The following is a 14,591-nucleotide window of genomic DNA, read 5'->3' as shown; positions in this document are numbered from 1 at the left end:
GACATCAAATATATCAGACCAGTAGCAAAGTTTAATGTGAAATGAAACATGATGCAAAATGCAACTTTTAAATGACAATTTAATTTATTGGAAAAAGACTATCCAAACCAATTAGACTAGAAGTAAAATACTAATCGCCCCCTTATTAAGTCATGAATCACCTGTGTTTAAACACAGTTTTTAATTCGATTTCACAAGGCACACTCCGAAGCAATTAGGAATAAATTTAAACAGAACCTGTCTGACAACAAACAGTAGGCTATAGGATACTGGATCATAGACAGATTTTAGGTCATAGAAGATCAGATGAGAAATAATATCATGGATTATCTTTGAGTCAGGAAAGGGTTAAGAACATATTTCTAAGGGTTTGGGACATTATCCACAAACAGAAACGTGGAGCCGGACTGACAAGCCAACCAACATTACTCCAAGTGTGCATCGACAGCTCATCCAGGAAGAAATTATAGCGCCCTACTTGAGTCAAGAGTATCAATTACCATAATATTATCCCGATCAAATGTTTAAAAGAATCTGTGAAACAAATTAAATTAAAAAAATTTGTGCCAAAATGACATCATTGATTTACGAGGTGAAAATCCCTGAGGACCAAAAAGAAAACAAAATCCCAAATCGTTTTTATCAACAAGAAAACACCTTGATGACCTCAAAGTATTATGTGTACTTATAAGAGAAAATAGGAACTTTTTGGAAGGTGTGCATCCTGCTACATTTCATAACAGTATTTTTTTTTTAATGCATCAATCCGACATTCAGACGCGGTGGTGGTTGTGTCAGAGTATGGACAGTTTTGTTGCTTAAGGATCTTCAAAACTGACTGTAAATCATAAAACCTAAAAATGCTGAAGGATGATCATCAGTTCATGCCCTCCAGCTCAAGTGTGCGTGGGTTACACACAGCAGGAAAATAATCCTCAGCACACCAGAAAAATACACCTCTAACTGGCTGAAAAGAAAGGTGATTTGGAGTTGTATAGCAAATTGGAGCTATACAATTGGCTAAATTTAAGAATTTTGGAAAAGCAAAGTGGGCCAAAATTTCTCTCTAGAAATGTAAAACACTCATTCATAGTAAAGGCTTGATAGCAAAGCAGTTATTAGATTTAGGGGGCATTAACTTTGTTACACAGGAACAAGTCGCGTTCCTATAGTTCCACTAAATTAAACTATGATTTGAAATCTTTTTTTTTTTTTTTTTTTTTTTTTTTAAGGGGGTAAATACTTTTTCACATTAACTTTAGAATAGAAACCGCTTTGTTTAAACACCATCAGTAGACTCAAATGAAGGTAGCTCAGGTGGTTGTCATTTCACATTAGAGATGTTTAACTCTTTCATGAAACAAACCAACGTAAACGTCTAACAAAGTTCTGCTTCTGGAACATGTTCTGAGTCTGGGTTGATTTTAAACCCGCTCCAGAGAGGAAATCGTGCAGGGAGTCTCTGATGCTTGCTGTGTCTCAAATCCTTCACCTTCTAAGCTGCCACATGTGCACCTCCCCGACTCTGTTGTCTGCTGCAACACCCGCTAGAGCAGAACACAATGTTACGCTGGAGCTGAGTACTCTGTATGTGTTCGAACGCCTGCCTCTAAATACGCGCATAAACGTTAGCACAACACGAGAAAAAAAAAGTTATTAACACGACTGATGACACAGCCTGTCAGATAGAACACAAATACAGATATTAATAATTTTCATTGCTCGTGTGTGCACCAAAGTGCGTGTCTCCGTGATCTCGCCAGAGACAGTCTGTCCCCTGGCTCTGTGCCAGTGGAAATTAATGTCAGGATCAGCTTACATTTAAGTCATACGTAACATCATTGTGGAGAAGGTGGACAGTTACCAGCTGAACAACCCGGCAACAACTCGGCTGCTTGGACAGTGAAGTCATGTGGAGTGAGAAAAGCAAAGAGGGGAAACAAGGGAACAAGCATGATGGTGGGGTTTTTTAACAACCCAAGAAAAGAAAATGACCTTTGAATGACTTTCTCTAACTTTTCACAGGCAAACCTACGGTGCCTTGCTAGCGTGTGTTTCTTTTTACTCACATTTCTTCATATTACAACCACAAAGTGTGGCGCTTTCTATACGGATTCTGGGCGGCAGACCAACACAAATCAGTACGGAATTGTGAGGTGGAAAGAAAAGAATGGCAAAGTTTGTTTTTTACGAATGAATATCTGAAAAAGGTCTAGCATTCAAACGGATTCAAGAGGAAACACTTTGGGAGGAGGAAAACTGACATCCTGAACACACTCTTCAGACAGTGAAAGGTGGTGGCGGCATTATGCTGCGGGGAGGCTTTTCTTCAGCAGGGATAGGGAAGCAGGGAAGAGTTAATGGAAAGATGGATGGAGGTAAATATGGGGAAATACTAGAAGAGGCAGCAAATTAGTTGAGACTTTCTAGAGAGTATGTCAAGACCCCAGACTTGTAAATGTAAGACCCAAAGTTTGTGAACCACTGGTCAATTATGAACACACAACAACAAAAATCTGGAAAACATAAAAAAAAAAAAAAAAATATTTTAAATGAACTGGAAATGTTTACAAGTAGTAAGGTAAATATAAAAATGGATTATGGTATGGCTTTCATAAAAGAGCAGAAAAGCTGCTTCCACATGAACACAAAAGCTTTTTTTGTCTTCCGTATCCAAAATAAACTTCTTTTTTTAATCTGGGCCTAAATGAGAGGATGTCATGGAAAGTAAAACGAGGGTATAATGAGGAAAAAGGGAATTACGTGAAAGGAGGGAAAGGAAAGGGCAAGCCAAGGGATCAGCTGCAGATCCCAAACAAGACAGATCCTCCTGTGGATGTATCATGTGGGAAAAGGGCAGAAAGTAGAGCAGGAGACCACAAGGGAATACTGAGAACCAAAGACGCCCCTCCATTGCCTCTTCTATGTATTAACCTCTTTTTTTTCCAACAAATGCAACATCTAATTATTATCAACCCTGTTGAAAGTAAGTTACAATAACACACCTGAAGCCCACCACTGTTGTCATTGGAAATAAAATCATAGAATAAGCACATTTTTCAAATTTTCAAATTAAATTATATAGTTCTAATTCATACCAAAAGTAATCTCAACACACTCCTCAAAACAAACAGGCCTGCTTTATATACAATAATATGCAATCCAGTCGGGTCCAAATTCAATTCAAATGAATTGTGTTTGTTCATACATTTGTGCGCCAGGATGTAGGAATAAGAAGCTTTTTCAAAGACAAAAAGTGATTAAAAACGGTGATTAAATGTGTTTGGAACTACAAATGACCTGAATGGAATAATTTATGAATTTTCAAACATTGCCTGAATCCAGACTACATAAAACAAACTGTACAAAAAAGACAGTTATCAGAGGCGCACAAAGTGAACGAGGTGAATGAGTAATTGAAGCTGTGTGTGCACGCTGGGCTTTCAGGACAAGGCAGCAGCTGTGGTGTGCCTGTGAGACAGCGCTGAGGGAAGTAGGAACGACCTCAGCAGCCCTTGCTGCTACCGCAACCCAGTGATTGGTGCTTTCACGGAAAGCTACCATTATTACAGAAAAAGTTGCTAGACTTGTTGCTAGTCACTTTTTGAAAGAAAGTTGCTTGAGGGATCTGAAAAGTCACTAACTATAGCAACAAAGACACTAAATGGACAACACTGGACTGTCGTCTCCAGTTTGCCTTCCCTCCTGAGAGCAGTGCACCAGGCTAGCCAGCTTGGCAACCAGACAGGAAGTAGAAAGCAGTGTTGGTTTTTCAAAATAAGGCAAGCATTAAAATTCATTTCAATCTCTGATTATGGTTAATATAAGTGCGCAAATATAGACTATACATAATAATATAGGCTATATATATATTATGCTTTATATTGTTTGACATATATATTTTTTGAGCTTTATTCTAAAGGAATGGTGCCTTATATTTTGCCGTGGTGGTGCGCCACGCTCAATTACATGTACCCTGACCCTAGTCAGTCGAGGAAGATGATCGTTCACACTGAGCCTGGTTCTGGTTCTGCTGGAGGCTTTCCTCCCTGTTAAAGGGGAGTTTTCCTCTCCACTGTCGCTTCATGCATGCTCAGTATGAGGGATTGCTGCAAAGCCATCAACAATGCAGACGACTGTCCACTGTGGCTCTACGCTCTTTCAGGAGGCGTGAATGCTGCTTGGAGAGACTTGATGCAACCTGCTGGGTTTCCTTAGAGAGGAAACTTTTTAACCAATCTGTCTGGATGGTATGATTGAATTGACTTTGTAAAGTACCTTGAGATGATGTGTTGTGAATTGACACTATATAAATAAAATGTAATTAAATTGAATTGAATTACAACAAAATCCATTCACAAACTCCATTTTAGATCCCATTACATACAATTGAATTATAATATAATACAGATAAAATTCTGTTAATTAACTGTTAATTGTTTAAACAAAAAAAAAAAAAAAAAGAAGATATCTAAGGATTTGCACAATCAAAATAAAGTCAAGAAAATATAGTTTAGCCCTTGACTTGTCAGGATAATTTTTCTATATTGACAATTTGTAAGTTTGACTAACTGTACCTCAAAATAATTGGTATTTATAAAGGTTTTGTCCCTTCCAACACACCAACATGTTTCCAAACATAAGAGTACATTTGAACTGCTCACCTTTTAGCACAGCGTGGCCGTTACAGCACTGGGGTAATGAGAAGGGAAGAGCGGCCCGAGCCCCGAGAGAAACCGTGGCCTCAAGGAGCGCTCCGGAGAGCAGGGAACACAGCTGTGTCCTCTGGTCACAAGCGCGATATAATCTAGAAATGAAAAGGGTTTTTGGTATTTTAGACTAAGCAGTAGAATCAGTCTCTATAAAAACTCATGCTATCCTTATCACAATATCTATAACATTATGTACAATTTTATAGGAACTTATTGACTGTGGGATAACGCCAATTCTGCATGACGAGAGTAACAGTAACATTTGAGTGAAACGTTTAAACGTAGTCATGCACAGCTAGAATACATCCAATTCCTGGTATAATAGACCAGAGAGTATTTATCCAGAAAGATGACTATGGTAAAATAACGCTGCGTTAACTGAAAACAGATGAAATGTGACTGTCTGAGATACCGATCATCATGTTATGGGGTATACTTGCACTGGGGAGTAAAAGCGATAATTTATACTGTATGAAACCAGGAGATGCAAGATGTGAACAAAAGATTTGATTCAACATCATGATCTTGTCAGCTGCAATTGGTTAGCATATGTAATCTGTGCATAATCTATACAGTTATTACTCTGCAGCTGTTCAGTGTTCTGTCTTTATGGTGTTCATACAGTGTAAAGAGTTGTATACTTACAACTAAATGCAACTAGAGCAAAATGATCCAAGCGGGGAAATATTTTTATCTGTTATCTAAATATCTATGAATCTTGAAATGTTTCATTTTGTATCAGTTATCAGACTTCTTGTTTAAAGATTCAAGTCTAATTTCTAGAAAAGGTCAAAGGTCTGATACAATTAGTAATGAGCTTTTTACAAATTAGCTTACAATTTACACGTAACAAACTGTATTTTATGCTGAAAAAGATTTGATCTGACAGTAAAGCCTTGTCATTTTGACTGTAAATCAAAACAAGCACTTTAGTTTTATACCAAATTTTAACATTATCTTTATTAACCTCATAATTTTTCATACCTATAAAAACTAAAATGCCTTTTTTTACATACAAAATTATACTAAATAAGTAAGCAGAACCCTAAGTGAAACCAGACAAGTGAGGTAAACTTACAGATACCTAGAGAAAGTTACAAATCGTGTGTGTTTTCTAAACCTGCATCCTGGTCAATCGAGTTTTATTTTTTCTTTGCATATTCAGAATTTCTGTTTGGATTTTAAAAATTATTCCTATTTTGCATTCCACGTCTCCTAAACCCCAAATATCATAAGACCACTAGGGGGAGGTGACCACCAAGTCATGTGGTATCAGACTTTCAATAAAGACAAGATGCTAATATTACCTACGTAAAAATGCTGATGTTCTGTATATTGTAATATATTACGGCCATGTGACATGAACAAAAATTTACCTTTTCTTTCTTGTGGGCATTACATAAATGTCTTTACTGCGGCCCTGGTCCCACCTGACTAGGTGGTCGACTCCCCCTAGTGGCCGGGCTTATTTCTACTGCATTTGCTTGTGATTTCATGTGTCTGCCGCGTGCTTGGTCTTTTGCTGCACATTTGCACCTGTTGGGCCTCCATAGCATCTGGATAGGAGGCCAAACTTTGAGAATTCCCACTTTAGCAACTGAGCAGTGTGAGAATGACAGCAGATAAAAATCATAACAAACCTATGCGGATGAGAGGGTTGATAACACGAAGGAATAAAGCAGGTTTTCAAGTCCGGTCCTGGTGAGCTGGCAAGGTGGAGTAGATACAGAGACTCCCTGAGACAGGTACATCCAGACCGAGACAAGAGGAGCTTTCTGGAAGGATGAATTAGATTTGTTTCTTCTCTGTCCTGCAAACAGCTGGTAACCTGTCAAAAAGGCCATTGAAAAATAAATCACTAACTGGCAACTCACAGATAAATGTAACCGATCAATCATTTATAAGCTGCTTGTCTAAGTTGCAACAGCATTCAGTATACAAAAAGCAACACACAATAATATTTTACCACATGCCTTTTTTATTAAACAAAACAAGATTAAAGATATGAATCCGAGAGGAATGATTGGTGCGCCGTGTTCTCGTACAATATTTATTACCAAAACATGTGCATGTCATGTAAAATTAGGTAGTGCTATGACACTTTCTGTGTTTTTCTAACACATCTGGGTATATGCTTTATCAATTTTAGCAATATTGAAAAACAGAATATGACGAAAAGCAACTGAAGGAAAAATCTTTCAGCTAAATATAACAAAAACGTGTGATTTCTCGTGAGGAATAAACTAGAAAACTTGCACGAAAATGGCAGGGAGGGGAATTTTTATTTTTAAATGCTGATAAATGAAGCAGAAAAAATTGGGGCTCCAGCAGAAAGGGCACTTTTTTCATCCAGGGCGAAAGGGAAAGTGCTTGAGCATCACCAAGGGTCTAGCCCGTGTCAGACCATGTGTAATGAAAAAAAGATGAACTGGAGCAGAACTGAACCAGCACATCCATTAAGGACATGCTAGTAATTGAGAAATGGATGTTCCTGGGCCGATGAAAAGCCCAGAAAAAATTGGTCTCGCTAAGCTGTTTAGGAGTGACTTGAGACAGGCTGCACATGTAATAAATCCCTAAATCATCTCAAACATGAAAATTAGGGCAGACTTAGTTAGTTAAGCTAAATGGAGTCAGACTAGCTGTTTGGGTGTTATGGGTAATTGTTGTTCTTCTACTTAAATCACTTTCATTATCAGAAATAAAACAGGATATTAACATTTCTTAGTGAAAAAAGGTTATTTAAATGGGAGCCTTTCACATGACTACGCACTGAACTACCAGACTAGATGGAAACATTTCAATCAGAAGTCACTGCTTTATTCACAATTAACTTTATCTGGCTATGATAGTGTAAACAATCAAGGAATTAGACTTGGGTTACAGCGCTCACAGTATAAAGAGATTAGGCATAATTTTAAAAAAACAGTATGGCGGTGAGGGGGGGGGGGTGGGTAGTACAAATAGAATTAAATAGTTTTGTGCGGCTGACTACTCAGGCTATGAGGTGTTAACAGGGGGTAAGAAACTCTCTGTGGCAGCTGGTTTTTGACACTAGCGCTCTGTAGCGCCGACCTGAGGGTGAAAGCTTAAACACGTAGTGTGCAGGATGTGTGTGGTCTGCAGAGAAGTTAGCTGCCCTTTTCCTCACCCCAGACCCGTACTAACCTGACCCTAGCCAGATGAATTTCGTTCCGCTTAGCTCTGCCTAGCTCCGCCTAGTTTCACTCACATCCATCTGGGACCTCTTCCATAGAGAGTGATTTCTTCAACCAATTTGATTGTCCAGCCAATCAGGACGCAGGGCTGCAGTTTCATAGATGTGACGTAGTGGAGAAGCGACCGTGACGTGAGACTGTTTTGATTCAGACAACAATGGCGGCTCGCATCGAGGAAGCAAGCGTTAACATTGATGCTGCTATTTCTTCCGTGTTGTCTAATCTACCTAATGTTTCATGAAAAGAACATCAGAGAACGGCTCTGAAGGCTTTTGTTGGTGGAAACAATGATTTCGCCCTTCTCCCGACCGGATTTGGCATGTTTTGTTTTCCGGGGCGCGGCCGTGGCGGAGCGGTTAGCGTGAACCATATTAGGAGGCCTTTAGTCCTCGACGCTTTCGGCCCGGAATCGACTCCAACCCGCGGCGCTTTGCCGCCTGTCTTCCCCCCTCTTCCTGTCAGCTCACTGTCAATAAAATGCTTGCCACTAGAGCCACAAACACATTAAGAAAAAAAAAAAGTTTTGTTTTTTCCTGCGTCGCTCTTATTAGCGTCACGGGTTAGCTTCGGTGTGAGTGGTTGAAATAGCACGTCGATAAAGATGACAGACAAGTGGCTTATCCAATCATATGCAAGGATTTTTGATAAGGCCCAGCCTTCTGAAACGCCATTCCTATGGATCTGTTCCAGATGGATAAGTGGAGCTAGGCGGAGCGAAATCCATCTCGCTAGGGTCAGGTTAGACCCGTACAGGCCCTGGATGGATGGAGATCAGCCATGATTATCCTCTCTGCAGAACTAATTGTTGGTCGCAGTCTGGACCTGTCCCGATTTGCAATGGACGAACACAGGGCAGACTGAATAATGGCAGTTATGAAGATGAACAGCAGCTCCTGTGGAAGCTTGTACTTCTTGAGTTGCTGCAGGAAATACAATCTCTACTGCGCCTTCTTCCAAACAGTGTCTATGTGTGAGAACCAGCTCAGGTCCCAAGAAAGTGGGGTTCCTAGTTGTTGAGGGAGGATGGCGAGGGGAGGCAGAGGGAGGGGAGTTCTTTGGAAGTTAATCCACTTCCTGTACGCAAACTCATCACTGTCCTGGATCAGACCCACAACAGTGGTGTCATCGGCAAACTTCACGAGTTTCCTAGACGGGTCTATGGAAGTGCCAACATTTGAGTACAGGGAGAAGAGGAGTGGGGAGAGAACACATGGCCAACATAGTGGCTCATGTGGTAATTCTCAGAAGCAATTTCCTCCAGGAAGAACAGAAGTCAACGTGTGAAGAGAAATAATTAACACAGAGAAATATAACTGCAGCACAAAACAGATGGAAGGAGAGGTGGGAAAAGGGTCCACACAGAGTGACAGACAGATATGTAACAGCGAAAGCAGATTAGAAAAGAAGCCATGAGAGAAAAGAAAGACAGAAAAGGAAATCTGAAAGGAGCTTTGACAGAGTAACGATTTTGATCTCTAGGAGAAAACCGCCTACAGTTTGCCTGTTTGTCAACCATTTCTTGGAACAACATCCATCCAACATAAAAGGAAACACTTATTGAGAACAATTTACTTTTTCTTTGTCCTTGAGTAAACCTGCAGACGGGCTCTCCTGGTACATATTTCAGAGAAAAGCCATTAGGACAACACTTTGTGGCACTCTAAATGGGCATTTATGCCTCCGGTGGGGGCTGATATTTCAAAAATTGGACCAAATCAATAATGGTGACCAAATGGGAAATGAGGGCAATCCAAGTTTAATGAGAAAATACTGCTCCCATGCAATCGCCAGGAAAAGTGTGCATCTGTGTTGCTTTTAATATTAGTACCAGAGAAAAAGAGAGTGAAGTGTTAACTCATTTATTTAGACTTTTTATACTCGGAATAAACCTATAATCACTTACTGGTAACGCAGCAATGTTAGAGGCACACTAATGCACGTGGTGCAGATGTGGCGCCTTGCAAAAGTTTTCAAACCCTTGAACCTTTTCCTTATGTTTCTTATGTTGCAGCCGCAACTTTCAGGGTAGCTACATTATCAGGATCTGATGGAAAAAATAAAATAAAACGATAAAAGCTTCATGATGGACTGTTGACATGTCCAGGGTGTATCCTGCCTCTAGCCCAATGACCACTGGAGATAAGCACCAGCCCCCCTCTCCCGTGACCCTGCACCAATAAGTGGGTATAGATAGGTGGATGGATGGATAAAAATACATGGTATTGATGAAGTTTGACAAATAAAAGTCTAAACTGTGTGGTGTGCATATGTGGGCATTAGAGCTGCATTATATATCAAATCTCAGTCGCCTCTGCATCGTATAAAATATAAAGCAATCACAAAGGACTGCTTGGATGCAATATTTGGTAAGCTGTTATTTTTTAGGCTCCCTGCATTCCTGTTTTGTATGCATAAACAAAACAACTGGCTCTTAGGCCGCTTGAAAGCTTTCCTTCCCTTGATGCCAACATTTTTTTTTTTTTATGTCAGCAACTGATATAGATTTTATTGACCAAGATGGTGAAGAACACAAAGTGAAGCAATATTTTAAAAAAAAAGCATTGTCACTGGACGTTTGCCTGTTATTGCGCAGACTCTGAACTCATCCCCATTTACTGTCATGCCCTAAAACAAAAACAGAACGCATAATGACCCTGGAGGTGCCTTAGTGAGCCACAGCTCAGGTGGAAGAACCTGTCAACTATTAGTTGTTGGTGCCACAAATCTGGTCCTTACGAAGAACTCTTAAGAAAGCACTTGTTAGAAAGCATTAACTTCTGTTTGTAGTTCGCCACAAGCCATGTAGGGGTCATGTGTAGAAGATGGAGCTCATCTGACTAATGAGAACCGAATCAAACTTTCTGGTCTGTAAGCAAAATGTTAAGTGTGGCATAAAGCAAACACTGCATACAACTCCACTGTGGGGGCAGCATCATGATGTGGGGATACTTTTTTCAGGGACAGGGAAGCTGTTCAAAATTCACAGGAAGACAGACTGAGCTAAATAAAGGGAAAATCTTGAAGTAAACCTGTTAGAGGCTGCAAATGGCTTGAGACCGGGGTGGACGTTCACCTTCCAGTACAGCAAAGACCCTGGATTTACTGCCAGCAGGATGATTTAGATCAAAGGATATTAATTTATTAAAACTACCCAGTTAAAGTTCAGACATTAATTAAATTTCACATCTGTAACAAGACTTGAAAATTAATATTCACAGACACTAACCATCCAGTCAGACTAATTTAACCTACTTTCCAGATCTTTAGATGTGTTTTGATTCCTGACTGCAGTCATTTTTCCTTCAACATCACGATTATGTAGTACTTGATGTTTTTCTGTCACATAAAATTACTCTAGAACGCATAGAAGGGTCTTGTTGAAACATGAAAAATGAGAAAAAGTTCAATAGGTATGACTATTTTTCCAGGGCGCCGTAGTATTCGACTAGCTAGCTGTCTCAGTGGGATGGGTTTCCTGTGTGGGGTGTAGGCCTCGCTGTTGTCAGATCTGAGCCATCCCTGGGGAGAAGAGACATACCAGCTTGCCAGCACGTTTATGAACAGAAAGGACTACAGGGAGGGGGTTGAACTTGAAAAACAAACAATTACATAAATGAAACATTACCACACACACAAAAAAACTCTGTTTAAAATGCTGGTTACATCTTTAGCTAATCCCCCATTTACAGTGATGTTTGATTGATATTTAAAATATGTCTTTCCACTAAACAGACATTTATTAATCAGGTAAATTGAAGCTTCAACTATCAAATATCAAAATGACAAAACACAGTGGAATAACTGCTGTAGTTTGTAGCCATAATCAGGGAGGAAAACAGATTTTGTTTTTGTATTTATTGATGTATTTTACTGCATAATGAAATGAGGTTGAAACTATGAGAAACTAATTATTTTATTTCTCCCAAAAGACTTTGCTTTCTTAATCCAATTCAAGCCAATTCTCTCTCTCGCGATCCTTCCTCTTCCTCATCTATAACAAACAGTAACACAGAGGACTTCAGCTTGACAGAGAGGAGTAATGAACCAAGAAAGGCTGCAGGTCAAAGTGTTTATGTAAAAATGAGACGGACTCCAAAGGACACTGCTGGGAATGTGGTGTTTTTCTTCTGATCGACACAGAGCAACGTTCATACACAAACAAACAGAACAGACTGACATACAGTTAAAGTCAGGCTTTTAGCAAAGATCACAGTAACACTGAATATGTATTTCAAACAATTTTGCAGATGTTCTGAATTGTTTTAGAATATTTTTATATGCAGACTTGATGTGCACTAGGATGGTCAAAATAATTGATATTTCAATATAATCAATACTAAGAACATTAGTCTTTCAAAAATGCCATCTTGCGCCTTGCATAGACTGACCTTTTTACATTTGCCCAAAGTGTTGCACTTCTTCCAGCAGCTGCACAGCACTAACAGAGACTCAGCCCATTCCCTCCCAAACAGTGAGCGTCTGCTGAAGTTTTACGCTCAGCTAACGTGTCAAACACAGAAAAAACACAGAAAAAAAAACATATACAACCTTCTTTATCTGCCAAGACAAACAAAGAAAAATTGTTCAAAGAAACTTTCCCCATGAGGCAGACCGACAGGAAATAAACACATGCCGAACGATGCGTGATGCTAGCTGTGCTAAGGCTACGAGCTAACGCTATGATACTAAATGTTTGAGAACAACATAAAAAAGGTCAGTAAAGCTCCTTTATCTGCATATGTAAAATAGTAAACCTCCCGGACGAAATAAGCTAACAGTATTAGTTTAGATATTAGCTTCACAGATACAAACAGGCCAGTGACAGTGTCCTATCTGTCTGAGCTCCCCTGTCGAGATGCGCTTCCGCTCCGTCCTACTGCGGAACAAATCAAAACAGCAAAATGTTGATCAGCTGACAGCTCAGTCAGCTATCATATATTAAACAACGATAAAAACCGATGCAAACCCTTAATCAGTTTAGTTGTAAAGCTATTAGACGCTAAAGTAGCAAATAGAAACACAGGTTATGCTCGACCCAGACTGAAGAAGACATTTAGAGCAGAAAAAAGTAGGAACCCATAGAAGCTCGTCCTGCTGCTGTAGTCGATCAATAACGAAAATATTCTGCAAACTTATCAGAAAGACAGACCGAAAAACAGAAACAGTACAGAGCAGCTGCTGAGTACGTTTAGATAATAAATAAATAAAAAGAATAAATAAGTTGTATGCAGCAGATCCGTGTTTGTGTTGGAAGACAATTTATTTTATCATAAAATGATCCTAGATTTATTCTTCAGTAGTAAAATTTATGTTAATTAACATCAAACTGACAGTCAAATGGAATCATGCAGTGACACACTAAAGATTAGCAACTACAATAAATAATTACTGAACTGAATCAAAGGTACATACATCCATTAAGGATATTCAAACTGTTATCTTTTCTTCCGTTTCGCCCAAAAGGAAAGTGAAAGTTTTAAAATGTAGATTTTCCTAAACGAGTGTTGACTTGTCCCCCAAGTATTGGATTTTCCCTAATGTTGTAATTTTTTTTCTTTCTCTTAACTAGAAAGACCCTTTTGCCTTCCCAAAAATTGTCACTATATCAAAAATATTATTGAATATTTTTCTTAGTATTGGTATCAAGAATCTGCATCGTAACAACCCTGGTGTGCATAAACATGTATTGGGTACAGCGTAACGTTAATACAACTAAACAAAGCTAGTAGGTGACAATAAATGCAAGAATTAAAATAATAAGTGGATTTTTTTTATTGTAATTTTAGTATAACCAATACAAAAGAATGGCAAAAAGAAAGTACACTCACCTTTAAGCTTAGGGCCTTTAGTTATCAGGTCATAATAAAAGTCAGTTACTTAACAAGATTATTTAAATCCAACCTCAAGTTTAGAGTGTGAAACATGCTGCAATGGAAAAGTGTAAACCCCATATTACTTGAAAATTGTCTTCAGTATCAGTAACTCGACTTAGGCCTTTTCTGTATCACTTTAACAGTCTTTCACATCACTTTGAAGGAATTTCGGCCCAATTCTCTTCACCACAATGCATTACTTCATTGAAGTCTGTGGGCATTGAACTGTATTAAAGGTCTTTTAAGGTTTGAGTCATTGCAAAACTGCAATACATTGACTCTTTATTTCAGCCATTCTGTTGTTAATCTGCGGCAATGTCTAGTATTATTGTTCGGAGACGGCCCAATTATAGCAAAGTTTCAACTTTCAAATTGATAGCTTCACATTTGACTCTACAATTTTTTGGCATTTTCCCACTGAGGGACAATAAATGTATTTCTATTCCATTTTGTAGAGAGAAGCGCTTGATCTTAGGCACCCGGGTTCTGTGGCCAAAACGTGTCAAAACCATCACCCTTTTACCACTGTGATTGACATGAGTATTTGTGGTAATTTGCTTTGGTTGGAAGATGTGTGGTTTATTCATATTAAATTTTGTTAACCTAACGCTGTGTTCAGACCAAATGCCTTTTTTAGCGTCAAAAAGGCAACAAATGGCTCAACTTGGCTGCTTGTGCACATAAAAGTCCGACGCGTTGTCTAGAGCCTCAACGCTCTGATAAAGTGACTCCTGTAGGGAGGAGCTACCCTGTTCTTTTCCTCTGCCGGACTCTTTGGAAAATTGCGG

The 14,591-nt window shown here is 39.1% G+C and overlaps 1 protein-coding gene across 6 annotated transcripts in view; it reads right to left on the bottom strand.

Annotated features, from left to right (window-relative positions):
• The window catches only part of plce1 (phospholipase C, epsilon 1), a 124,160-nt gene that overhangs the window by 60,160 nt on the left and 49,409 nt on the right, over positions 1-14,591 (bottom strand). For all 6 annotated transcript variants that reach the window (XM_036141807.1, XM_036141812.1, XM_036141808.1 and 3 more), the window contains exons 6-7: positions 6,353-6,540; positions 4,665-4,807 (exon numbers count right to left, since the gene is read on the bottom strand). In XM_036141807.1, the coding sequence (XP_035997700.1) occupies positions 4,665-4,807; positions 6,353-6,540 (331 nt within the window). The remainder of the gene's footprint in view (positions 1-4,664; positions 4,808-6,352; positions 6,541-14,591) is intronic.

This window comes from Fundulus heteroclitus, chromosome 10 (assembly GCF_011125445.2).
Source record: "Fundulus heteroclitus isolate FHET01 chromosome 10, MU-UCD_Fhet_4.1, whole genome shotgun sequence".
Lineage (NCBI taxonomy): Eukaryota > Metazoa > Chordata > Actinopteri > Cyprinodontiformes > Fundulidae > Fundulus > Fundulus heteroclitus.
This window is presented reverse-complemented; position numbering and strand designations above follow the sequence as displayed.